Consider the following 26,981-nt stretch of genomic DNA (forward strand, 5'->3'; position numbering starts at 1 on the left):
CAGTGGCCTCAATAGTGCCCATGTATTGGGGGGAATGTTTATTCCCTTTGGAGAGAGACCTAAGCCTGGCATTGACCACAGACAATGATTAACCATCTTCTGATGCCTGCCTGTCTCAGTCCACAACCCTCATGCCTGAGTGTCCTCTTCCTTCACTCCCCTGCATAGAAAGCCTTGACCAAGGCCCACTTCCTTCTGAAAGCCTTCTTACCTTCTCAGACAGAAGTCATCTCAGCCACCCTCTTGTCCCACTGTGTCCCTCTGTCACCTCACGGTCCCCATCTGCCTTGTCCTGGAGCTATTTCTGTGTCTGTTGCTGTCTTCCTCCTTATTGTAAGCTCCTGCAGGGCCCAGTCTGGCTCTGACTCATCACAGTGTCCCCACTCCCAGGTCAGAGCCTGGCACTGATGAGTGAACTGAATAGCCTGTGAGCAAACAAGAGGAGAGTCCATGATAAGGGATAAAATTGCAGCTCAGACCACATGTTCTATAGAAATGTGTCTCCTTCCACTCAGCCAAGTGCTCCCTGAGGACAAGAACTGTCTCCAAGTCAGTTACGTACCTTGTGTCTCCCACTATGGAGGGAAGGGAGTGAAGATAAAAGGGAAGGAGAAGAGATAAGAAGCTGGGGTTGGGTAAGAATGGGGGGCAAGGAAAGAAGGAAGTTAAGTGGAGTCAGGGGGAGGGTGGCTGGTGTCATACGAAGTTGAGCACACATATTACCATACGCAAGTACCCGGGTTCAAGACCCTAGTCCTCACCTGCAGAGGGGAAGCAGTACTGTAAGTGGCTATCTTTCTCTCTCCTTTCTATTATCCCTTTCACTCTCAGTCAATTTTTCTTTGTCCTATCAAATAAAATAGAAGATGGGGAAAAATGAAAAATATGACTGCTAGGAAGAGTGGATTCATAGTGCTGACACCAAGTCCCATCAATAACCCTGATGGCAAAATAAATAAATAAAAATGGCAAAAGATAATTGGAAGAAATTTTGATGGAGGGAAACATGGAAGATAGGATGAATGGGTAGAGAGAAGGAAGAAATGAAGGTATGTAAGGGTGGCTGGTTGACTGGTTGACTAGCTGGACTGATGGGTGGATGAATGGATGGGTGAGTAGATGGGTGGGTAGATGGATGCATGGGTGGAAGTATGGATGAGAAGCTATAACCAGAATGGATAGTGGTTAACAAAGGTTTCAGAGAGGAAGAGCCAAAGGCTGGATTTGGCAGAACGAGTCCCTCAGAGCAGTCTGAGACTTATGTGCGCTAAGACCCACCACCTTACCCACAAGACAATGCTCCCCACCTCTAGTACCTGGATTTCCAGAGCCCTTGACTCAAGTCTACTTCCTTCTCTAGAACGGAATCCTGGTAGCAAGGAGTTAACCAGGGGCCGTGAGAATCTCTGTCTCAGTCAGTGGCCCCAAAGCCGAAAGGATGCTTGTAGTGAGGAGGGTTGCAGTGACCCATCAGGTTCCATGTCCATGGCCCTTCCAGCCAAGAAGCCTGCATGGCCAGCTGAAAAGAACCTGTTCTATGAGTTCCTTGGAGCTACAAAGAACCCAAGCGGGCAGCTGAAGCTTCGCAGCAAGATGGAGGTGGATGGGCTGGAGCTGAAACGTAAGCTAACCCTCCCCAGAGAAAATCCATAGGGGAAAGGTTTCCAGAAAACCTCATAGGCCCTGGGAATGCCTCTGCCATCAAATGGCTGTCCCATCCATGGTCAAGTCACTATCTTTCTCTGGGTGTCAGTTTTTGAACACACAACATGGGAGAACTTTCTCTTTGTGTGTCTTTGTGGGCATATCATCGCTCCAAAATGCTCTCGACTTTCAGAAGCCACGTGGGCATCTGAGTGGTCACTTTGACTAGATACCTGACCCAGCACATACCACACTCCCTCACATTGCCCAGGCCAAAAAAGATCCATGCACCTGATGACTTCTACACTGAGACTGTTCCTGTTTCCATGTTCTCTTCCTTACCATCCTGCAGCTATTTCAGTCTAACCTCCTTTCCCCAAAAAGATGCCAATAAAGGGAAATTGAGGCTCTATCTCTGACTCCCTAAGTCCATGGGACATGCTATAGGAGAGAATCAAGGATTCATATCCTGAAATAGCAGCTCAGCCAGCTCTCACTCACTCACTCACACTAATTTTGGGTCATGCCATACTGAATTATATCACATTTAAAATATTTTTCTTAAAAAATGTATTCCAATATAGAAACAACAACCTGTCCATGATCTTCAGTGTTGCCAAGTATATGTTCTCAGGGGATTGCTGTAGTAATTTGATTAGAATGAGGTTCAATGGCATAGCAATTATTTGTTAAAATGAGATTTTTATGAAGCACTTGAAAGAACCTGTTTTTTTTTCCAGTTTTTTATTGGAGGAAATTAACGATTTATAGCCAAAGTAAATACAGTTGTTGGTACATGTGTAAATTTTCTCCATTTTTTTGCAAAACATAACTTCCCATATGTGTTCTCCTCCACAGTTGTGCACCAGAAACTGAGTCCTGTTCTCCCCCCCCCCCCCCAGAGTCCTTTACTTTGGTGCAGTTCACTAAACTCAGTCTAAGTTTTAATTTGTGCATCCCTTTTCTATTCTTATTTCTCAATTTCTGTCTATGAGTGAGATCATCCCATATTCATCCTTCTCTTTCTGGCTGATTTCACTTATCATGATTCCTTCAAGCTGCATCCAAGATGAGGTGAAGAAGGTCAATTCATCATTTTCAATAGCTGAGTAGTATTGTGTATATATACCACAGCTTTCTGATACAACCTTTTAAAAATTGTCACCAGTGTTATTCCTGGGCCCCAATGCCTGCACAATGAATCTAAATCTTTTTTTTTTTTTTTTTTTACTACTGGTGGGAATGTCAATTGGTCCAACCTCTGTGGAGAATAGTCTGCAGAAATCTCAGAAGGCTAGAAATGGACCTACCCTGAAACTCCTCTCCTGGGGAACCATCCAAAAAGATCTTTGTACACATATGTTCTTAGCAGCACAATTTATAATAGCCAAAACCTGGAAGCAACCCAGGTGTCCAATAACAGATAAGTGGCTGAGCAAATTGTTCCACATACACAATGGAATACTACTCAGCTATTAAAAATGGTGACTTCAACATTTTCAGCTGATTTTGGATGGAGCTTGAAAAAGTCATGTTAAGTGAAATAAGTCAGAAATAGAAGGATGAATATGGGATGATCTCACCCTCAGGCAGAAGTTGAAAAACAAGATCAGAAGAGAAAACACAAGTAGAACCTGAACTGGAACTGACATGTTGCACCAAAGTAAAAGACTTTGGGGTAGGTGGAGGGGAGAACACAGGTCCAAAAAGGATGACAGAGGACCTAGTGGGGTTTGTATTGTTATATGGAAAACTGGGAAATATTATGCATGTACAAACTATTGTATTTACTGTTGAATGTAAAATATTAATTCCCCAGTAAAGAAATAAAAAAAATACTATCCCCTTTCCAAAAAAAATGAATCTAACTCTTTTTTAAGAAAAATATTTATTTTTATTTATTTATTACTGGATAGAGACAGAGAAATTGAGAGGGGAGAGTAGATAGGGAGAGAGGCAGAGACACATCTGCAACACTGTTTCACCACCATTCATGAAGCTTTTCCCCTGTAGTTGGGGACCAGGGGCTTTGAACCTGGGTCCTTGTGCACTGTAATGGTGTGCTTAACCAACTGTGCCAAAGCCTGGCCCCTAAATCTACCTCTACTTTTCTTAAAAAAATATTTATTTATTCCCTTTTGTTCTCCTTGTTGTTCTATTGTTGTAGTTATTGATGATGATGTTGTCGGATAGGACAGAGAGAAATGGAGAGAAGAGGGGAAGACAGAGAGGGGAAAAGAAAGATAGACACCTGCAGACCTGCTTCACCAAATGTGAAGCGACTCCCCTACAGGTGGGGAGCCAGGGGCTTGAACTGGGATCCTTATGCCGGTCCCTGTGCTTTGTGCCATGTGCACTTAACCAGCTGCTCTACTGCCCGACTCCCTCTACATTTTCTTCTGACCATTCTTTCCTCTTCCTTTTTCTTAAATTCTCTCTTTTTTTCTTTCTTTCTTCCTTCCTTCCTTCCTTCCTTCCTTCCTTCCTTTCTTTGTTTCTTTCTTTCTTTTTTCTTTTAACAGAGAAAATTGAGAGGGGGGAGTTAGAAAGGGCAGGAGGAAGAGAGACACCTGCAGCACTGCTTTACCACTTATGAAGCTTGCCCACTGCAGGTGGGGACTGGTGTTCTTGCACATGACAATGTGTGCACTCAATTGGGTGTGTCACCACTTAGTCCCAGAGTCTACTACTTTTTTTTTCTTTCATGTGTGGAATTAAGGTCATACACATGCATAATTTCACTACTCTGCAATTTTTCCATTCAAATTGAAACAGGGAAAGAGAGGCAGAGAGAGAGAGACATCACAGCACCAGAGTTTCTTTTAGTGCTATAGCACTCCCTTGCGGTACTGGAGCTTAGACCTGGCTCAGAGCAACCTCCCCATGGACTCTCTCTCCAGTCCCAGAACTTGATTTTGTACATAGCTGAGCTAGCCCTAGCCATCTACTTTACTGTAATCTCATGCTAAATTGCCTCCTGGACCAGTGATTAATGGAGAGGTGGTCCAAGGCAGAGCAGGCTGAGATTTTTCCACTCCTTCCTTATTGGCAAGGTATGAGGTAAGGAAGTTTCCTTAGGTGGAAAGTCATCTGAACTTGGAAGAACTGTCTGGGAGCTTATTGGACCCAGTCACTGGAATAGTAATTCTGGGGTCAGTTCCTTTTCTTTTTCTTTTCTTTCTTTCTTTTTTTTTTTTTTGCCACCAGGGTTGTATCTGGGGCCTGGGACCTACATGATGAATCTACCACTGCTCGCAGCCTCCCCTGGCCCACCCCCTTAATTTTTTTGAATAGAGATAGAAATTAAGAGCAAAGAGGGAGCAAAGAGGGAACAAAGAGGTAGACACATGTAGACCTGCTCCACCGTTCATAAAGCTTCCCTCCCTCCCCTTCAGGAGGGGACTGGGGGCTTGAACCGGGATCCTCGGTTATGGGTCCAGTTATGATTCTGAAAGCAGCTTAAGCTTTCCCTTTTCTCACCCTCTCTCCTGTGACTCACAGTTAATCCACCTGTGACGACTACAGACAAGAACAACCTCAAGTACACAGGAAACGTTTTCACCCCACGCTTTGCAACCGCCTTGACCTCGGCAACCCTGAACCAGCCGCTATGGCTCAACCTCAACTACCCGCCTCCAGCTGTGTTCACAAATCACTCCACATTTCCACAGTATCAGGTGAGTGAATGGCTGCTGGCCAGACTCCGCAAGATTCTGGTCACTGAAAAGGCATGGCTTGCAAAGACTCACTGGTTAATTCTTCTCTTCACTGGGGCCATATCAGACTGAGCACTTGCTACATACACACAACTGTGCATGTGCATGCCTGCGTACTTGTGTGTTTGCATAGATTTTGATTTCCTGTTATCTGAATTCCAGTTCACTCTGTGCTCTCTGTTCCAGAACTGCCTTGCTCAGTTCAGCTGGTTAAGTGCTCGGTCTCCCAGGATAGGATGCTGGCATAGTTCTAGCTTTCTATCCACTTCTTGTGACTTCCTTTATGGAAGGGTGACATGCATTCTAGAATAGTTGGGATAGTCCTAATTGCAGTCTTTTGTCCCAGCATAACAACTTAGAGCACTGCCTGTCATTCTCGACTGCCCTAGTTTGCACAGCAAATTATACCATCACTTTTTTCAATTATACCCAGCAGTCGTAGTGGTAGTGAGTCGCAGCTGAGCACATTCTTAGTCTTGAGGTCGTAGCTAAAAGGGTCTTGGTGACCAGATCTGAAGTGATGATGAGACACTTGTAGCAGGGCTGGAAATTTTACTCCCAGAACTTATTTATGCAGGGAAAATGTAGTTTCTTTATTTTGTCTGTTGAACTTAATATCCAATAAGGGTGGCTGCCCAGTGGGTAGAAGGAGGAAGAAATCAAATAAATGTCCATTTTGGTTTAAAACTTACTTCAATCCAATAGTTTTAATAGTCTCTTTAGGATTCTGCTCGGTTTATCCAGGAAACATGCTCCAGGAAATGTTCCTGTCTTCTGTTCCCTTCCTGGGTGGGTCCTGTCTAGAATTGTAGGTAGGCTTCTGGGGAGGTAGTGAACACACACAAATTTGTGGGTTCAAATTCTTGGGAATGTCCTGCTCCAACTTGGTCTAGAAAAGCCTGGGGAGTGGAATGAAAAAAAAAAAAAAAGGACATCGTCTTGGAAATCATCTGGTTCTCTCTCAGTGCCCCTTGAGTCTCTGTGTCACTCTCTCCTTTACAACAGGGCAGGAAACCTTCTCCTTAGATGTTCTGAAAAGAAGCTGCTTTTCTCCACTCCAGTTAAAGAACAAATCTTACACAAGAGCTAATGCTGAGCAGTCTCTCTTCTATTATCCAAGTTGTGTTTTCAAGCCTTGTTTGTTTCCTAAAGAGAACAGGTGTCCATCCTCTTCTCACCTGGGACAGAAACTCTTACCCTTGAAGTGAGCTAGGGTGCTGTGAAGCCTGACCCAAGGGACTCTGAAGGTCCTCAGTTCTAAGTCAACAGTATGTTGTCCTTACCCAGGCCTCCAGAGAAGTACCCTCTTCACCTTTCACTGATAGTCCTCTAACCTTGCATTTTGGTTTTTGCTCATTCACTAACTACTCACTTATTCATCCACTGCTTAGTTGGTTTGCTTACTTTATTTACTCATTCATTTAAGTAATTAAAACTGACTATAGCCAGGCATTGGGCTAGGTGAGAGATTAAAAAAAAAAAAAAAAAGACTGGGAGCAGCTGGGAGAGTGCGAAGCAAGACCAACAATGTGTGCACGCCACCTGGGAAGGGGAAGTGTTCAACTCTAAACACTCCCTTGTCAAACTAATTAGTAATCAGGGGGAGAATATCTCTTAGCTATGTTAATTTCTCCAGACTTGAGATTTTGGAGTGGGCAAGATATGGACTCATTTTTTTTTTTAACATGAAGATCTTTTGTCTTCAGAGTTGCCTGTGTTTGCACTACAGGTCTGATTCTGAGGTTCTCTGGCCAGGAATGGTTGAGGGCCATGATTGACAATGTGTTCATCCTGAGCCCCAGCAGGTAGTTTAGGGCTTAACATGCCCTTCTGAAGTTCTTGCAGGTAATAAGAGGAAACAGGATAACTTCTCTGTTCCTGCCTTCCTTGTGATTTCATGATGTCATCTAGCTCTAAGATGGATGATTTAATAGAAAGAAGCAGATTTTGGAGTCAGTAGACTTGGTCGTAAAGGAATTCACTTTCAGACTGTGTGGTCTTGGTCAAGATGGACAAATGCTGTGTGAGGGACCTTTCTTTCTCAATGGTGAAATGGGCTCACAAAACCTATGTGTCAAAAACTGTGCTGTAAACCATTAACCGCTGTCCCCAGTAAAATGATTCAAAATAAATAAGTAAAAATTTAAAAAGGGGGGGCAGGTGATGGTTCACTTGATTGTGCACACGTTACCATGTTTAAGGACCTGGGTTCAAGCCCCCACTCTTCACACGCAGGGGGAGGCTTCATGAACAGTGAAGCAGGACTGTAGGTGTCTCTCTCTCTCTCTCCCTCTCCTCTTAATTTCTCTCTGTCCTATCAAATATAAGAAAAATAAAAATAAAATTAAGTAAAATAAATAAAGCAAGAAAGAGAGGGGGAGGCAGAGAGACAGAGGATGGGCTTACAGTATCACAATAGTATCTTATATCTAATGCAGTTATGAGGTTAATGGAGTCCATGGATGGAAAAGGGCTTTGTGAACTGTAGAGTATGACACAGATGTTGGTATTATTATTCAGCACCGATCTTCCTAGGAGACAGGGTCAGGTAGACCCTGCAGACCTCGAGGAGATAGGAGAAGCATGGAGCAGTCTACTCTGTCACTTTTCCTACTTGGCAGTAGGAATAAAGATGAGGTCTCAGATCCAGTTTGCGCAGAGCTCTGCTATAGAGGGCAGCAGAAATGTGGAAAACTGAGACAGACCCAGCAGTGAGGAACTCCAGAGGCTCCTGGGTTACTTGGCCCAAAGGAATGCTGCTCCCAATTAGGGAGGGAGGGTTCATAGGGAAAGGCCTAGGCCTCCAGCAAAGAAGAGTGAATGTTTACCTTCTGCTTGTTATTTTACAGAATTGCAATTCCAACAGCTAGAAATGCCCTTCAAGTCAGGAGGTGCTGCTCATACTTCTTCTTCTAGCGTTTGCCCTTCTTCCGTAGCCAGTCAACAGCGTCAGGTTGAGCCTGATGTAAAGTTTCGAGACCTCCTTTGAATCTGGAGAGGTGGCAGTCGTTGACTATGTGGGTCATAGTCTGTCTGTAGCCGCAGGGGCAGTTCGGGTCGTCTCTGGCTCCCCAGCGATGGAACATAGCGGCGCACCTGCCATGGCCTGTTCCATAGCGATTGAGGAGGGCCCAATCATAGCGTGCCAGGTCAAAGCCGGGTTGACGCTTGCAGGGGTCTGTGATGAGGTGTTTGTTCTTTACCTCAGCTGACTGCCAATTCTGTTTCCAAGAGACTGGAACAGAGAAGTTCAGTGTAGGCATAGGGGACCAGATTGGGTGACGAGACGTCAAGTGTTGGACAGGGTGGGCGAAGATATCCGCGTATATTGGCAGGTCTGGTCGAGCGTAGACGTGGGAAATGAACTTAGATGATGCTGCATCCCGACGAGTATCTGGCGGGGTGATGTTGCTAAGAACTAGCAGCCATGGAACCGGGGTGGAACGGATGGTTCCAGAAATTATCCTCATGGAGGAATATAATTTGGAATCGACCAAGTGGACATGGGGGCTACGGAACCATACTGGGGCACAGTATTCTGCAGTGGAATAGCATAATGCCAGAGATGATGATCGTAGTGTGGAAGCGCTCGCACCCCATGAGGAGCTGGCCAGTCTTGCAATGATATTATTCCTCGCGCCCACCTTTGCTGCAGTTTTTATGAGATGTTTGTGAAATGACAGAGTGCGATCGAGAGTAACGCCAAGATAGACTGGCTGGGCTGCATGCCAGATTCTCATATCGCCAAGCTGCACATTAAGCTCACGTGAGGCCGAGGCATGGTGTAGATGGAAAACAGATGATACCGTTTTTGCAGTGCTAGGGATTAGTCGCCATTTTTTACAGTAGTCAGATATCAGAGACATGTCTTTCTCGAGTGTTTCCTCGAGGATGTCGAACTTGGATGCCTGAGTTGCACATCAGATGTCATCGGCGTAGATGAACTTCCTTGAAGAAGTTTCTGGAAGGTCATTGATGTAAATATTAAATAGTGTAGGAGCCAGAACAGAGCCCTGGGGGAGACCACTTGAGACAAGTCTCCATCTGCTAGACTTGTCACCCAGATGCACCCGGAATCTTCTGTTTTGGAGAAGAAACGATATAGTGTTGGCCACCCATGGAGGCAGGCATCTTGAGATCTTGACTAGGAGACCACAGTGCCAGACCGTGTCATAGGCTGCTGTGAGATCAACAAAGACAGCACCCGTCTTTAAATTCTTCTGGAATCCATTTTCAATGTAAGTTGAGAGGGCCAGGGCTTGTTCGCAGGTAGATCTTCCTGGGCGGAAACCAGCTTGGGCGGGTGATAGGAATTTCTCTGTAAGATGAGAAATACGTGACAGAAGCAGCCTCTCAAGGAGTTTGTAACACACGGAGAGGAGAGAAATTGGTCTATAGCTGGCCGCCAGTGTTGGGTCTTTCTTTGGTTTCAAAACCGCTATAATCTTTGCACGACGCCAAACTTTGGGCATAGACTCAGATTCCAAGATATGGGACAGAATGAAGCGAGCCACTTCTTTGCCGCGGGACCCAGGTTAAGAATGAATTCTGGGGTGATGTTATCATAGCCAGCAGCTGCTCATACTGATGTCGCATCAGCTCTGAAAATCCTGCCATAGGAATGAGCAGGGACAGGCCAATGTTTTTCTTCCCCAGATCCAAGGGGTAGCCAAGCCTGGGCAGAGCTGGGAAGGTGACAGCCTTTGGGCAGTGGGGGTGTGAATGTGGAAAACAGAGCTAAGTACTAATGGGAAGGAGCAAAACAGGGGAAGGACAGTCAGAACCTGGCCTTGGAACTTGCTGAGGGAACAGGCCAGGGCAGCCTCATCTGTCCAACTTCTCATCCAGGCTCAGGCCATATCTGAAGCTGCAGGGACCTGGCTGTAGTCATGGTGGTGAGTGGGTTAGCCCTGAGTTACAGGGTTTAGAGGAACTGGAGCAGATTTGTTGTTTCAGAAAAAGGGGGTGGACTGGGCCAGGGTCAAGTATCAAGTTTCTGCCTGGGAGCTGAAAGCAAGGAGGGGCAGGAAGAGGATGATTATCTCCACAGCCCCAGGAGGTTGGGCACTGGGAGAGCTGGAGATACCTTCCAGACTGTGAAGGATTCCAGGCTTTTTTTTTTAAAAAAAATAAATATATATTTATTCTCTTTTGTTGCCCTTGTTGTTTTATTGTTGTAGTTTTTTATTGTTGTTGTTATTGATGTTGTTGTTGGATAGGACAGAGAGAAATGGAGAGAGGAGGGGAAGATAGAGAGGGGGAGAGAAAGATAGACACCTGCAGACCTGCTTCACTGCTTGTGAAGCGACTCTCCTGAGGGTGGGAAGCCGGGGGCTTACCCCTGTCCTTGAGCTTTGCTCCACCTGCACTTAGATTCCAGGCTTTTTAAGAGGAGTCATTAGGCCTGTTGAAGAAGCCCCAAGAGAGCAAAGCCAGTTGTTTACCCTTCGTTAACTGTGACAAGTTCCTCCCAGAACAGAGACAGCATTGCAGGATGTGGAAAATTATGGAAAGGTATCTTGGCCTTCAGGATGTTTTGGGGTTTTGTGCTGCATTTTTCTTTCTTTTTTAATAGTAGGTGAGAGACAGAAGGAGATAGGAAGGGAAAACCTGGAGCATTGTTCTACTGCTCATGAAGCTTTACCTGTGTGGATTAGGATAGGGGCTTGAACCTGGGTCCTTGCACTCTGGCAGGGCAAGCCATCACTAGGCCTTATTAAGCTGTAGTGATTGTGGATTGGTAGGTAGAGGCATACTGAGACTAGAGGGGCTGTGGGCTGAGCCTGCCCACGGCAGCAGCAACAGCTATGTGTACTGCACAGATAGCCCAGGACCACCCAGAAAAGAGCTGTGAATAAAGTATTTCCCACTTGACTGGGCTGCCAGACAGCTTCCACAAGGGAAGGGAGCACTGAACAAAAACTGAAAATACCTACATTTGCAGAATTCTTACTCTGAGCAAGACACTACCTAAGCTTTTTATATGCCTTGAATCACTCATCTTTGCACATAAGTCCTTATCATAAATCACACACACACACACACACACACACACACACACACACACACACACACACAGAGGTATATGCAAGGGTGCATCCATGAACAGCAGCAGAGACCCAAACTAACACCCCAAGCTCACTGTTGCACATTTGTACACAGAAAATACACAACTGTAGGCACATGTGGAATTACAAGTGCAGAGGTGCTTGAATAAGCATAAACTCAGACTCACAAACACACATCTGAATACTTTATGTCTTGGGGCAAGAATGGAACCTGGGGAAAGTCACATAGTCACCTGGGAAAAGGGACAGAGTCAGCAACAGAGATCAATTGGCCACCTTCACAGGTTTCCCAGGCTGGAGTGCACATCATTTTATAAGTAAGGATAAAGAGGTCCAGAGAAGTGAGATGATGTGCCCAAGGCCACACAATCTTAAGGGGGACAAATCTGGGATTCGAGAGTTAGTCAGGTTCCTGAAGCTGTCATCTCAGATACTCACTGAAAAAGACTGAATCTTGCAAAACAGGGGCTTCCCAAATGGTGTGAGTTGTGCCTACTTAGTCTAATTCCAATTGGTTGATGCACATGAGCTGGAAGTGGAGTTGAGTGCTACTGCCCTGTGACCCAGGGCACTGAGCTTCCTCTCCCTTCTCTCCCCAGGGCCTGTACCCTCAGCGTGCAGCCAGGATGCCCTATCAGCAGCCCCTGCACCCCCAGCTGGGCTGTTACTCCCGACAGGTGAGTAGATGACTTCCCCTCCTCTGTCCTAACTCCATGAAGGTCTTCAGACCAGAGGAAATCTGCTCCTTTGTCTCAGTCCAGCTGGTCACCAGTCATATTTTTTATCCACCCTTGGCCCCAGATTACAGACACAAGCAACACCATGCATGTGAAGCCTCAATTCAGGTTCCCTACATGACAGTGACACAGTCCCTTGCTGTGTGCTCGGTCCTTCTCTAAGGACTTTACTTAATCATCACCACCAATTCATAGAGTAAGGTGAAAAACTGTGAGATGAAGATGCCCTGTGAGTGCATTATAAAATGAGGAAACTGGGGTGCAGAGAGATTAAATAATCTACCCAAGAACTTAAAGTTAATATGTGAGTTAGTTTTTTTTCTTCTTTTATTTTATTTTATTTTATTTTTATTTGTTTATTCCCTTTTGTTGCCCTTGTTGTTTTATTGTTGTAGTTGTTATTGTTGTTGTCATCGTTGTTGGATAGGACAGAGAGAAATGGAGAGAGGGGGGGAAGACAGAGAGGAGGAGAGAAAGATAGACACCTGCAGACCTGCTTCACCGCCTGTGAAGCGACTCCCCTGCAGGTGGGGAGCCGGGGTTTGAACCAGGATCCTTATGCCGGTCCTTGTGCTTTGCGCCACCTGCGCTTAACCCGCTGCGCTACAGCCCGACTCCCCTGTTTTTTTTCTTCTTATGGCAACAGATGGTTTCAGTATTTAAAAGGCTGTCAGAAATATTAATTTTTGGGGGGTTGAGTTCAAGTCTGTTCCATGTGTTCTCTCAGACCTGGTATGAAACTATGGTAGCTTTTGCTCCTATTAGAGGAGAACAGAAAGGATGAGTGCAAACTCCCAGAGCCTTTGACAGCCTCAGTTAGGAGTTGATGCTGAGAGTGTACCTGCCAGCCATTGGCCAAAGCAAATCCCAGGGCTTTGCCCAGAATCAGTGGGGCTGGAAGTCAGATTCCCTTTATATTAATTAAAACTCATAGGTTCCTATCCAAATTAAACTTCAGATGAAGGCGAGTTGGATAGCTCAGCTTATTAAAGCACCAACTTGCATGCCTGAGGCCTCAGAGGCCACAGGTTCAACTCCTAGACCCACCTTCTGCCACAGCTGAGCAGTGTTGTGGCCTTTTCTTTCTCTCTCTGTCCTTTCTTAGTCTTTTTCTCACAATAAACAAATCTTTTAAAATATTTATATTTCAGATAAACAATGAATAATATTTCAGTCATTAGTATATCCCAAATATTGGACGGGACTTACTAAAAAAAAAAAAGTCAGTTGTTTACTTAAATTCAGATTCAATTGGAAGCCCTGTATCTTTGCATATATCTGGTATCTTTACTGCCATGGGGAGGCTAAAGGTAAAATCTGCTTGACACTAACACAATTAGAGCTGACCTCAAGAAGCTTGCTGTTGGGTCCATGCTCCCATCCACCAATGGTTTCTTGCCTCTTGTACACAGATACACAGCAATGCAGCAGTAAAACAAAGCACCCTGAAGCCAAATAAACGTACAGTTTATATACATGACATCAGGCAGTAAGTGCAGAAGTGCAAGCACACAGATAAAACACAAAGAAACACATTCAGGGATATTGAGAGGCTTAGTGTAAGGATTGGGGTGTGAGGAAAGGAACTGAGAGCCTGCATGTTCTCAGGCTAGCCTGCTACCCATGCATACATAGATGGGTAGATACTCACATCGAACTCAGACTCTTTGACCTCTCCTCATTCTCCAAGAAGCCCTAGTCTTTCTCTGAAAGCTACAGCTCTGACCTGAAGTATGTTAGAATGCTTTGAGGGGAGAGAAGGGTCTATGGGTATAGGTGCTTTATTACCTGCTAGGGTTGCTTTGCGTCCTGAGATGAAGTAGAGCTGAGGGACAGTGTGACTCGCAGCATCCTGCCCACATCACACTTGCCCTAGGAGCAATACCTAGCTCCAAGCAGAATGCATTTCCCTGAAGTTATAGATGTGCATATATTTGAAAAGGTAATATCAAAATATGGTAGAGAATAAGAAAAAAAATGACACGTAGATGCAAGCACTGCTAGTGGTTTCTTGGATATCTGTCCAGTGAGTGACACCTATTTATGTAAACATTTTTATACAAATGCAGCATCCTGGGAGGGCGCATGGTCCTATCAGTGCTTTTGCCAGCACAGAATTTATCTGAGTGATGGCTGCAGAGCAGCACACACAGCTCTAGTGGGAGTGGGTAAAGCTTGTAAAAATCTTGTGGAAAAAAAAAAAAGCTTGTAAAATCTCTGGGACATCATCTTCTCTTTCATGTCAGTTTCCTCCAAGGTCAAATGCTCCTTACACACACACACACACACACACACACACACACACACACACACACACACACACCACTCACACACACACACTTGTGAATATCAGGAGACTTTCCTGCCATCTGATTTGTGGGTGTCTGTCCTGAGAGGTGACTTCCTGGGTTCTCTCTATGAGTTCTTGGTTCTTTCTGACCATTTTGGGTTGGCCACCAATGTGCAGCATCATTGGGGTGGGAGTGTTGAGGAAGGCCAGCAAAGGATTTCACACTCAGATAGGAGCAAAGGATGGGAGCTGCCATAACCACACCTCAGACACTGGTAACATTCAGCTGGCAAATTAATTAACTTTTCCAAACCTGTTTCCTCATCTCTACAAGGGGAATGGCCAAGGACCTATCTCAGAGCTATTCATCTGTCTCTATCTGTCTATCCATCTATCCATCTGTCTGTCTGTCTATCTATCTATCTATCTATCTATCTATCTATCTATCTATCTATCTAATCTATCTTATTGCCACCAGGCTTATTACTGGGTTTCAGAGCCTGTAGGACAAATCCACTGATCATGTGGTCAAATTTTTTTCCCTTTGTCATCGTCTTTTATTTAATAGGACAAAGAGAAATTGAGAGGAAAGAGAAAAATAAGGAGAAAGGAAGAGAGACTATTGCAGTCCTGCTTGAACACTTGTGTGGCTTCCTCCCTGCAAGTGCAGACTGGGAGCTGGAACACAGGTCCTTGCACATGATTAATTGTGCACTCAGGCAGGTCCATCATTACCCAGCCCTGAACCATTCCAGTTTTAAATGAGATTATATGAAGAACTTGACATACTAGAATTGCCATCACTTGGCTCCTCTCTTCTTTCTTTCCTTCCTTCCTTCCTTCCTTCCTTCCTTCCTTCCTTCCTTCCTTCCTTCCTTCTTCCCTTCCTTATTCCCTTCCTTCCTCCCTCCCTCCCTTCTTTCCTTCCTTCCTTCCCTTCCTCCCTTCTCTCTATCTCTTTCTTTCTTTCTTTTTATAGTTTTTTTTTTGCCTCCAGGGTTATTTCTGGGGCTCGGTGCCTGTACCATGAATCCACTGTTCCTGGAGGTTATTTTTTCCCTCTTTTGTTGCCCTTGTTGTTTTATCATTGTTGTAGTTATTACTGTTGTTGTTATTGATGTTGTTGTTGGATGTTGGATAGAACAGAGATGAATGAAGAGAAGAGGGGAGACAGAGAGGGGGGGAGAGAAAGATAGACACCTGCAGACCTGCTTCACCACTTGCGAAGTGACTCCCCTGCAGGTGGGGAGCCATGGGCTCAAATTGGGATCCTTACGCTGGTCTTTGTGCTTTGCACCTTGTGCGCTTAACCTGCTGTACTACCACCTGACCCCTTCTTTCTTTCTTCCTTCCTACCTTCCCTCCTTCATTCCTTCCTCCTTTTCTTTCTTTCTTTCTTTCTTTCTTTCTTTCTTTCTTTCTTTCTTTCTTTCTTTCTTTCACTTGTTCATTTAGCAATATGCTTATTGAGCTGCTACAGTGTGTCAGGCGCTGTTCTGGAACCGAGGTGGATATTAGTAAAGAAAATAGATGAAGTCCCTCCCTTGGCAGGGCCATGATAGCCAAGTGTCCTAGCTCTTGATGTACATCTAATTCAGGAATGTCAAAGGCCCCTGAGTTCCTTTGTTTCTCTAGTCTTTGAGCTGAATTTTATTATTCTATTGTTCTCTGGCTCCTTCTCCTTCTAAACTCACTGCTCACTACTCTAGGCACAAGCCGTGTGTGTGTGTGTGTGTGTGTGTGTGTGTGTGTGTGTGTGTGTGTTAAAATAAGTCTTTATTTTTTGTCTTTTATAATATTTTATTTATTTTTGGATAGAGAGGGCAGAGAGAAATTGAGAGGGAATGGGGAGATAGAGAGTGAGAAAAAAAGAGAGACACCTGCGGTACTGCTCATGAAGCTTTTTTCCTGCAGGTGGGGACCAGGTAATTGAACCAGGATCCTTGTGCATTGTAACATATATGCTTTACTGAATGTGCCACCACCTGCCCCCAAGCCCATGTGATTATCCAGTTTTTCATTTCATTTTATTTTTAATGGAAGTAGGGCCTTGTACTCGTGCAGTTCTACCACGAGTTTCATCCAGATAGAGGTGATAAAGACAGAGGCAGGGAGAGACATCACAACACCAGGGGTTCCACTGGTGCCATGAAACCTCTCTTTCGATGCCAGGGCTTGAACCTGGGCCTAGCTATTACTCCAGGCCCTGGTTATTTAAATTTCAGTGAATTACAGTAAGTAAAACTGAAAGAATCAGCTTTTTACTCACATTAGTTACATGTCAAATACTTATAACACACATGGCTGGTGGCTACTATTTGAGCAGTGCAACTGCCCAGCAGAACATTTCCACCATTCAGTACAGGAATTTCTACTGGGCAGAGTGGTCTTGAACTGGGATCTAGTGGGATCCTGGAGTAAAAACCAGGGATAGATACTTATCAGTAGTATTTCTTTTCTTTCTTTCTTTCTTTCTTTCTTTCTTTCTTTCTTTCTTTCTTCCTTTCTTTCTTTCTTTCTTTTTTTTTGCCTCCAGGGTTATTGCTGGGGCTTGGTGCCTGCACTACAAATCCACTGATCATGTGGCCATTTTATTTATTTTTTTATTACTTATTATTTATGGATAGGACAGAGAGAAATTGAGAAAGAAGGGGAAGATAGAGAGGGACAGAGAAAGACAGACACCAGCAGACCTGCTTCACCACTTGTGAATTGACCCTCCTGCAGATGGGGAGCTGGGGGCTCGAATCAGGATCCTTGTGTGGGTCCTTACGCTTTATTTTGTACTATGTGTGCTTAACCTGGTGTGTCACTGCCCGGTCCCCTCAGTAGCATTTCTTATGATATAGGGAAAGATTTAAAAATGAGCATGGAGCTTTTGGATGGTTGCTGATCGGGGCAGAAGGGGAGTTAAGGAAACAAGGTGGAGAATGGAGATACGTATTGGCAGTTTATTATGTAGCAGTTACTGTGCTCATAGTAAGAATTCAATCCCCATATAGTGGAGCCAGTGTCTGCTCATTTTACACATGAGGAAAATGAAGTCCCAATAAATTCAGTAATTCCCATCTCACATACACAGGTAGAGTCCTCGTCTGACCATGCTCACATGCTATTTTCTATGTTCCCCACAGTAGCTGTGGGGTCCAGGATAGAAAGATGGAGGCTTGGGTCAGGGTTAGGACCGGAGGTCTGTGACATTGGGAAGCAGTGCCAGACCTCACCTCTCTGTTCTCTCTGACCTACAGGTGACACCCTACAATCCGCAGCAGATGGGGCAGCAGATCTTCCGCTCTTCCTACACCCCTCTGCTGAGTTACATCCCCTTCGTGCAGCCCAACTACCCATACCCTCAGAGGACACCTCCAAAGATGTCTGCCAATCCCCGAGACCCTTCCCCGATGGCAGGAGATGGGCCACAGTACCTCTTTCCCCAGGCATATGGGTAAGTGAGTCTTCAACCCACACTGAAAGCCAGTCTGTATCCAAAAAGGAGGGAGGGAGAGAGGAGACCTGTGGTGGGCTTCCCTGGTGCCTTCTTGGTCCCCATATTCCATGTCCCTGGGGAGGGGAGGGCCTTCTGCCTTTGCCTGGTGGTTGTGCAGATCCTGGTTGGACCAGGTGTGGAGGTGAGCAAGGTCCAGGCCCTGTTTGGGTCCCCTTCTGTGGCTTCACATTGGGACCAGGTGTGAGTATACAATAGGTAGTGGATGGGGACACTCTGCAGAGCAGTTGGCAAGCGGCAGGTGGCAGAGCGTGACACATGCACCTTCACCCACTCGGTTCACAATAAGACAAGGCCAGGTAATCTTATGGCTCTTCCCCCACTTGCTGCACCTGAGCTCCCCACCAGGGTAATCTCTGCAACATCCTGTTGGCTTGGTTCAGGCGCTGCTGAAGGGCCTTCTGCTGCTTATCAGGACTCCTCACACTTTCCTTCTAACGTGCCCCAAACAGCAAAGGTAAGAGGCTAAACAGCAGTGTAGACTCCACACTCTAGCTGAGACTCCCACCCAAAGGCTACATGCTGGCTAGTCTCAAATGTGCATTTGTTGTCTTACTGTAACAACATCCAATTTTTCATTCACACCTTCTAAATTTGCTGTTCCAGGGGGCATGTGGTGTGGAGTGAATCCTAGCTAGGAATCTCAGGAGCACCACAGGAATGTGGACCCCTGGGTGGAGGAGTCCAGTCTATAGAATGGGGGCCAAAATCCCTCTACCTGACATTCATTTCCCCACCTCTCCTCATGGGTTCTTCACTGTAGTGTCAACGAGGTATCTTCATACTCTGTTCTCCTGTCAGTGTTTCCCCTCAGTGTCTGGGCAGAGGAGATTCCTGCTAGAAAGAGGTTTCCTCAGTCAGATTCTTAAAAAAAAAATTATTAGCTTTATTTATTGGATAGAGACAGCCATAAATTGAGAGGGAGGGGGTTATAGTGAGGGAGAGAGACAGAGAGACACCTGCAGCACAGCTTTGCCACTTGTAAAACTTTCCCCCTGCAGACGGGGACTGGGGGCTCGAACCTAGGTCCTTGTGCACTGTAACATGTGTGCTCAATCAGGTGCGCCACCACCCAGCCTCTCCACAGTCAGATTTGTTTGGGAAAAGCTGTGAGAAATAAAGATAAACAAATTTATTTAAAAAAAAATTGTAAAATGTTTTATTTATTGAATACAGACAGAAATCAAGAAGAGATGGAGAAATTGAGAGGGTAAGAGACACCTGCACTTCACTGTTTATGAAGCTTCCTTCCTTTAGGTGGGGAGCTGGGGCTTGAACCCAGGTCGTTGAGCATGGTAAAATGTGTGCTCAGTCAGGTGCATTGCCACCCAGCCCCATAAATAGGTTTCTTGACTGTTAGAATTCTCATTTCATTTCATTTCCCAAGGTATACAGAATATTCAGAGGGTGATTGATAGGGTTCTTTGTACGTATAACCCTTGCTTTTTATTCTTTCCCCTCTCCCTCTCTCTTTTCTGTCTCTCCACTCCCTGTCCTTTTGCTTGTATAATATATCAGAGTGTGCTCTACCCCCTCTATCCATACTTCATATGAGTATATTGCAGGGGGCACCAGGGCTGAATAGGAGAATGAAGGTGGATAGGGTCTGGGCGTGTGATGATGTTAGTACCAGGACAAACCCAAGGATTATCAAAGTGGCCAGAGGACAGAGGGACGATCCCTGCTGGATGGACAACAGAGGAACCAAGGACAATGGGATGGGATGGCTCTGGCTCTAGGGAGTAATGATTGGAGGAAGGCATTTGAGACAGTAGGAGCAAGTCCTGGATGGGGAGATGTGTGACGAGCTTGAGGCCCTGAGAATAAAAGCAGCTGGCTGAAGTATTAGATTCATTCCTGAAAAGGTAGAAAATAGGATTGTAAAAGGAAGGCTGAGAATGGATTATTAAAAGCTTGTGTCTGCTTGGCAGTGCAGATTGGTGTGCTTTCAAGTGAACTGATGAGCAGGAGGAAGGAGAAATAGGAGGTAGGAGAGCTTGTAGGCTGGAGGTGGCCAGAGGGGGTCTGTACAAGGGTCTCACCTCTCTAGAGGTGAGAATGGGTGAGACTTCAGAGGAAGGGACCTACAGTCTGGCAAGGTTCACCATCCTGTGCTGCAAGTCTGGGCTCAAGGGAAGAGGGACTCACTGCAGAAGCTAGAACACTGCTGTTTGGGGGAAGAGTCCTGGTGCCAAGGTCTCATCAGCAAGCACCTCAATCAGGTAGGAGAAGCAAGAACAGAGGTTGGAGATATGATCTCTGGGGGTCTGCACAGTGACAGGGAGTGAGGAAAGAGTGGGCGGGAGACTGAGGAAGGAGCATTAATAAAGTAGAAAGAGCCCAAGGCCAGTCTAAGACATTATGAACAAAGGAGGAAAGGGGTGGGGAGTGCTCTGTCAGCCAGCAGGGTGGAATGGTGGTCAGAGAATCTGGGGAGACAGGAAAGTGAGATCTGAAAAGCCAGGGAATGAGGTGCAGTCTGAGTCCCCAGTGAAATGATTTATTCATTCAAAAGAATTATTGAGCACCTTCGATTTACCTGGAACTAAACTAGGTGCTGGTGATACTGGAGTAAGCAAAGATTTTCCTCTGGGGGGCCAGGCAGTGTTGCACCAGGTTGAGTGCACATGTTACCTTAAGCAAGGACCCGGGTTCAAGTCTCTGGTCTCTACTGGCAGTGAGGAAGTTTCACAAGCAGTGCTACATATGTCTTTCCTTCTTTCATTTTCTCTGGCTCTTAATTTCTCTCTCTTCTATTAAGTAAAAACAAAACAAAATAACAAAGGGAGCCAGGTGGTGGTACACCTGTTTAAGTATACATGTCATAGTGCACAAAGACCTGGGTTCAAGCCCCTGGTCCCCACCTACAGGGGGCAAGCTTCACAAGTGGTGAAGCAGGGCTGCAGATGTCTCTCTTCTCTTTTCCTCTTTATCTCCCCCCCCAATTTCTCTCTGTCTCTATCGAACAAATAAATAAATAAATAAATAAATATTAAAACAAAAAAGCCACCACCACAAACAAACAAACAACTGGAAAAATGACCTCTGGGGCTGGTGGACTCATCATGCAGCCACCAAGCTCCCTTCAGTGAGCCTAGTGAAAACACACACACACACACACACACACACACACACACACATTTTTCTTCTCTAATTCCAGAGGGAAGAAATAGATAATTAAATAGTAAGAACTGTAGGTAAGGGGAGAAACAGTGAAGGAATGGTTGTTGAGTTGAGATTTAAATGGAATGAAAGAAGAAACCATGTGTGTAGATGAATAATGAACATTAATAAAGTTTTTTTTTTATTACCATGAGGGTTATCACTGAGGCTCAAGGCCTACATGGTGAATCCATCATTCCTAGTGGCCAATTTTTCCCCCACTTTATTTAATAGGGCAGAGAGGGGAAGGGGAGGGGGAGATAGGAAAATAGAAAGAGAGAGAGCACCAGACCTGCTTCACTGCTTTTGAAGTGTCCCCCACCCCCACATGTAGGGAGTGGGGGCTCAAATCTGGGTTTTGCACATGGTAATGTGTGTACTCAACCAGGTGAACTACCACCTAGCTCCTAATAATGAACATTCTGGGCAAAAGTAATTAGAAAGTGTAAAGGCTCTGAAATGGGAAATATGTCTGGATCTCAATGAGTGGGGGAGGGAGAGAGCAGACAGAGTTGAAAGCAGAGAGGTAGCAGGATCAGACTAGAGAGCTGTGGGAAGCCACTAAGACTTCTAAGCTGGAGAAGGCAGATTCTGATTTTCTTTAAAGAACATAACAATGGCCCATGGATGCTGAGTGGACTGTGGGGCCTGAGCTATGAATAGAGCAGGTAAAGAGCCTTTCTAGCTGTCCCAGCCACAAGTGCTGTGGTGTTGATGGAATGCAGGGACTATGGGAGTGGAGACATAACCCAACAGCCTGGGTGTATTTATTCTCTTGGTGGGATCCACAAGAAGTGACGGTGCTTGGTGCAGAATGGAGAAAAGAAAGGAGTCAAGCATGGTTTCTAGTTTTTAAATCTTTTCAATTGAGCAACTTAAGTAGGTGACAATGCCAAAACACCAAGGCCTGTTGATCAAGAGTTTGATGTTGGATATGTAATTTGAGGTTCTGTCAGTCATGTGAGTGGAAGTGTTGATAAGCGAGTGAATGTATGAGTCTGGGGCTTGGTCAGACAGGTAGTGCATGCCTGGGAGCCATTAGCAGATAGCTGGTATTTAAAGGAAAGGAGGGGATAAGAGTGGCCAGGGATACCTCTACAGAGAGAAAAAGAAGAGGTCTAAAGGCTGAGCTCTGGAACATGTAGACTGCTTGGGGAGTCCTGGAGGAACCAGTACAAGATCTAAGAGGGAACTTTCATGAGATGGGAGGGGAAATTGGAGTATGTGAGGTGCAGGAAGTCAAGTGAAGAAAATTTCCAGAAGGACATAGAAGGAACTACAGGGTGATAAAAAGAAAACCTAGGTACTATAGGCAGGAAGGTGAGGAGTACTGAGCATGGGGAGGACTGGATGTTGGAGGGCACAGGTTCAGGAAAGGCTGTTCTCAGCTGGGAAAGGTGTGAGAGCTTCAGCATACACTTTGGTCTGGAACACAGGAGGATCATTACCTCCTCTCATCAGAAGAAAAGGAGGAAACTGAAAGACTAAGCCATATGAGTCAGAAGGGCTGAGTGGTGGCACACCCAGCAGAGCTCACACGTTACTATACACAAGGACATGGGTTCAAGGCCTCTGTCTTCACCTGTGGCAGAAGAGGGAAACTGCAGGTATCTCTCTTTCTTTATCTCTATCTCCCACTCCCCTCTCAATTTCTCTCTGTCAGCAACAAAGAGGGGAGGGAGAGAGGGGCACATGAGCTGGAAGCAAAGGAGTTGGTGTTCTTAAAAGTTCTCCGGGAAGGAGCAGGGGCATCTTCCCTGCCCTCTGCCAAGCCAAGTTGTGTAATTCATCAGGAGAGGCTAGCTATACAACTTATTTCCAAACAATAGGTCTGGAAGTTAAAAGAAACATCTGTTCTCCTTTTTCCTCCAGGGAGCATTCTGTGATGGCTCTAGTCCACATGGAGTACTTTCCTCCTGGCCTCTGGTGTATTTCTTCCCCAGGCCAAACCCTGGGCACATAATCCAGTCAGAAATTTTCAACTAGAAGTGCCTAGAAGAATGGGATATTCTTCAGTTAGAGAATATGGTGTGACAGTTTTCACTGATAATTGATTGCTCTGAAATGCTGAAGCCTTTGTGGCATAAATCAGAGAGGGATCCAGGCCATGCCTACAAAAATTCCACTTCCAATCAATTCTTTTCCAGTATGACTTTTGGAAAAGTGGAAAAGGAGTAGAGTTACCAGTGGCATTCGTTGCTTATCAGTCACTTACTTGGTGCCAGGTCCTGGGCTGGGTACTGGATGTCAAATTGTTAACAGCTGACGTAATGTCCTGCTCTTGGGATTTCTTTTAGTGGGAAAAGAATCAGGCATACCAAAGTCCAGTATGTCCATAGACACAGGGAGCGGCAGATACCAGTGGATTGTTCCCCTTGCCTTCTCCACACCTGTTTCATCAATTCCTCGGAGGGTGCCATGAATGTGAAGCTCTTCCGTAATATGCAGCCACCCAAGTGAAAAGTGACTGAGAATCCCTGGATTAGACTAAATCTAGCCATTTGCTCTGTGGCAATTTATACTGAGGTCTGCCGCCATTCAATCAAAACATCTTAGCAGATGGGTGACAAAATTGCAATCGGATCCCCGAAGTCTGAGTAAATGATTCCATCTGGAGAGGTCAGGGAAGGCTTCACAGAGGAGGGTACTTTTGCACTCTATTTTGAAGTAAGCATAGAAGCATTCCAGGGAGAGAGGGAGGCAAAGAATGAGGATGAGAGGGAAGATGGGAGGGAGGGAGAAAGAGAAAGCAGATTTATGTGTATTTATACTTTAAAGAGTAAACCCCAAGGTGGGCTGTGTTAAGAGGTGCACCAGGTTAAGAGCACACAGTATGAAGCAAAGTGTAAGGACTTGCACAAGGATCCTGGTTCAAGCCCCTGGCTCCCCACCTGCAAGGGGCTCACTTCACAAGTGGTGAAGCAGGTCTGTAGGTATCTACTCTCTTCCTCTCTATCTTCCTCTCCCCTCTCAGTTTCTCTGTCCTATTAAAAGAAAAAAAATACAGCCACAGGATCAGTGGATTTGTAGTGCAGGCATCAAGCCCCAGCAATAACCCTGGAGGTAAAGAGGGAGGGAGGGAGAGAGGGAGAGAGAGAGAGAGAGAGAGAGAGAGAGAGAGAGAGAGAATCCCCAAGTACCTGCTCTTCTATTTCTGAGATCTAACAAAGTTCCAGGATCTCAGTGACGTCTCACTGCTTTCTTGTGGAGCTGATGCTGAAATGGAGAACCTGAGTTAGCTTGGTGCTGATAAGGAGAGTAGTGTTGGGACTGTCAGGTGTCTTATCTTGTGTTGAGCTGTGGCCCTGAGTTCTCTGACATCATAGAGTCAGTCTCCTAAGGGGCTCACCTGGTCCTCAAAAGCAGGTAGAGCAGTCACAGACTCAACACTGAGCTGCTCAGATTCAGAGATGCTTCCTGCTCTGTGGCCCTGAACCTGGTAAGCATGTCAGCCCCGCAGAAATATCCTTACAAACTCTCAGGGGCTTCCTAACCTAAGTAAGTGGGAAGCCAAATTATGGTTCTCCAATTGTATCAATTTCATATTTTCCTTTCTCAAAGTCACAGCTTCCCCACCCCGTTATACTATAGCTTTTAGCCTCCAAGCTTGTCATAGTCTTCACAGTTCCTGACAGCCCCTAAATTAATATTTTTTCTACTATCTCCATTAACATCAGGCACTTCATCATGATATCCATCTTCTCCTTATTTCAGGTTTGGCTCAACATCTGGTGGACCCTTGATGAACAGCCCCTACTTCTCCTCCAGTGGGAATGGCATCAATTTTTAGATTTTCTCTCCCTCTTCCTCCTACCTTAGCTGTTGGATCAGGGATAAGGCATCTAGAATTCTGGACTCTGAAACAGCTTGATAGGAATCTTGCAAAGCCAACGTTTGGACCAGGTTACAGACAGAAAACAGCAAGACCAGACTCATCAATTGACCAACATACTCACATGCATGCAGCCTCTTCACACAGCCATGCCACACAGACACACCCCTTGTATTCATACTAATTCATTGCTCAACTAACTACATATGCACCTGTATTTAGCTAACGTGAGTGATTTTTGTTTTTGTTGTTGTTAGTAAAAAAAATAGATGTAAGACACTTAATGTTAGAAAGTTTGTATTTTATGATAAAAGTATGAGCTGCTTGAAACAGAGTGTGCCTGATTATTTTTCCTTTATGTTGGACATGATCTTTACTGCTCATTCCCCCATGAGATGCAGTGTTTCTCAGAACATGAAAAGAGACTGTGGACTGGAGTCCTCAAAGTGCTGCTATCTAAATATGGAGCCCCAGGGATCTTCTCTTCTGTGAACCACTCATTTCTCAACATCCCTGCTTCCGTGTCTTGGGAATGGACATAAAAGAAGTGTGTCCTCCCCTGTCCTATCCAGGTGGCAGTTTGACAGAAAAAAAAAAAATCTCTCTTTGACACGAGGTGTGAAAAAATGTGACCTGGGAATCAATTCCAAAAATAATTCTAAATGTGACAGAGCATATCTAGTGATTGTACATCAATGTCAAGCTAGAGGTCAGTCTCAAAGCTTCACCTCACTGCCCTTGGGTCTATCTTGATCAACTTTTATCAGTAACATAAATAAGGGACTTGAGGGCACCCTGATCATATTTAGTGGAGACACAAATCCAGGAAAAGGAGATGATCTAAACTAGTTCTCACACATTTGTTTGCTTGTTGGTATATTTATTTATTTATTGTTGCAGTGACTTTAACTTTTTTATTAGTGATTTACAAAAGTATAAGAAAAGGGGCCGGGTAGTGGCAAACCTGGTTGAGCGCACATGCTACAGTGCTCAAGGACCCAGGTTTGAGTCCCTGGTCCCCACCTGCAGGGAGAAAAGCTTTGCAAGCGGTGAAGCAGTGCTGCAGGTGTCTCTCTGTCTCTCCCTCTTTATCACCCCCTTCCCTCTAGATTTCTGGCTGTCTCTATCCAATAAATAAGTAAAGATAATGCAAAAAATATAAGAAAATTACAAGATAATAGGGGTATAATTCTATACCATTAGCACCACCAGAGATTTCTGTGTGGAGAGTGCAATAGTTGTCTATCTATCTATATCTATCTATCTATCTATATATCCATCCATTTATATATTTCTTGCCCTTTTTTATTCACTTCCTTTCCAAGTCTCACACATACTCATTACTATTTCAGAGTATCCTTCCCTTTCTCTCTTCCCTCTCAGATAAGAGAAACAGTGCCCGACTTTCTCTGGCATTTTCCAGATTCTCTTCCCTTTCAAACAGAAGATTCCTACCAGGCTACCCCATCATCTGGGGCTCTAGTCAGGGAATCCTTGGATTTCCATATAGACATAATGGATCTAATAGATCCCTCTCTCCACCATTAATGGTCACTTCCAGCAGAAATGTCATAAGCCCTCTTGTGGGCCTCTGCAGGACCGTGCCTTCAATATAAAGTAGTAATTGTAGGGACTGCCCCATTCTCCAAAGGGGAGATAGGTCAGCCACTGGAGGAAGACTGGTCCAGAAGTGAGTGCAGCCTAGACTCTTTCTAGCTATGACCATGGACTTCAATCTCAGACTAACAGCGACTCAGAGATTACATAGTCTTCTGAGATAAATAGGAGTACATAGGGCTCATAGGTCAAATCGATAAGGTAAACAGTTAATTGTGTTTATATACTTGTTTCAAATTTGGGAACTACTCTCTGCTCTAATCCAACTTTCTAGCACTATTCTCAACTCTGACACCATCTCCCCAGACAATATTTATAGTCCACTTACATGGTAGCTATCAAGCTCAGGTAAAAACTACTAAAGTCATGGGCTCCTTGGAACATACTAAAAACAGACTTCTTAGCTTCTT

The 26,981-nt window shown here is 45.0% G+C and overlaps 1 protein-coding gene across 3 annotated transcripts in view; it reads left to right on the top strand.

Moving 5' to 3' along the window:
* C13H1orf94 (chromosome 13 C1orf94 homolog) overlaps positions 1–25,284 on the top strand; it is a 50,053-nt gene extending 24,769 nt beyond the window's left edge. For 2 of the 3 annotated variants that reach the window (XM_016188219.2, XM_007523236.3), the window contains 5 exons: positions 1,361–1,621; positions 5,146–5,321; positions 12,028–12,105; positions 17,704–17,900; positions 24,837–25,284. In XM_016188219.2, the coding sequence (XP_016043705.2) occupies positions 1,361–1,621; positions 5,146–5,321; positions 12,028–12,105; positions 17,704–17,900; positions 24,837–24,912 (788 nt within the window). In that variant the 3' untranslated portion in view covers positions 24,913–25,284. The remainder of the gene's footprint in view (positions 1–1,360; positions 1,622–5,145; positions 5,322–12,027; positions 12,106–17,703; positions 17,901–24,836) is intronic. The other variant, XM_060205838.1, reaches the window with a different exon arrangement.
* Positions 25,285–26,981: the final 1,697 nt, after the last annotated feature.

Source organism: Erinaceus europaeus, chromosome 13 (assembly GCF_950295315.1).
Source record: "Erinaceus europaeus chromosome 13, mEriEur2.1, whole genome shotgun sequence".
Classification (NCBI taxonomy): domain Eukaryota; kingdom Metazoa; phylum Chordata; class Mammalia; order Eulipotyphla; family Erinaceidae; genus Erinaceus; species Erinaceus europaeus.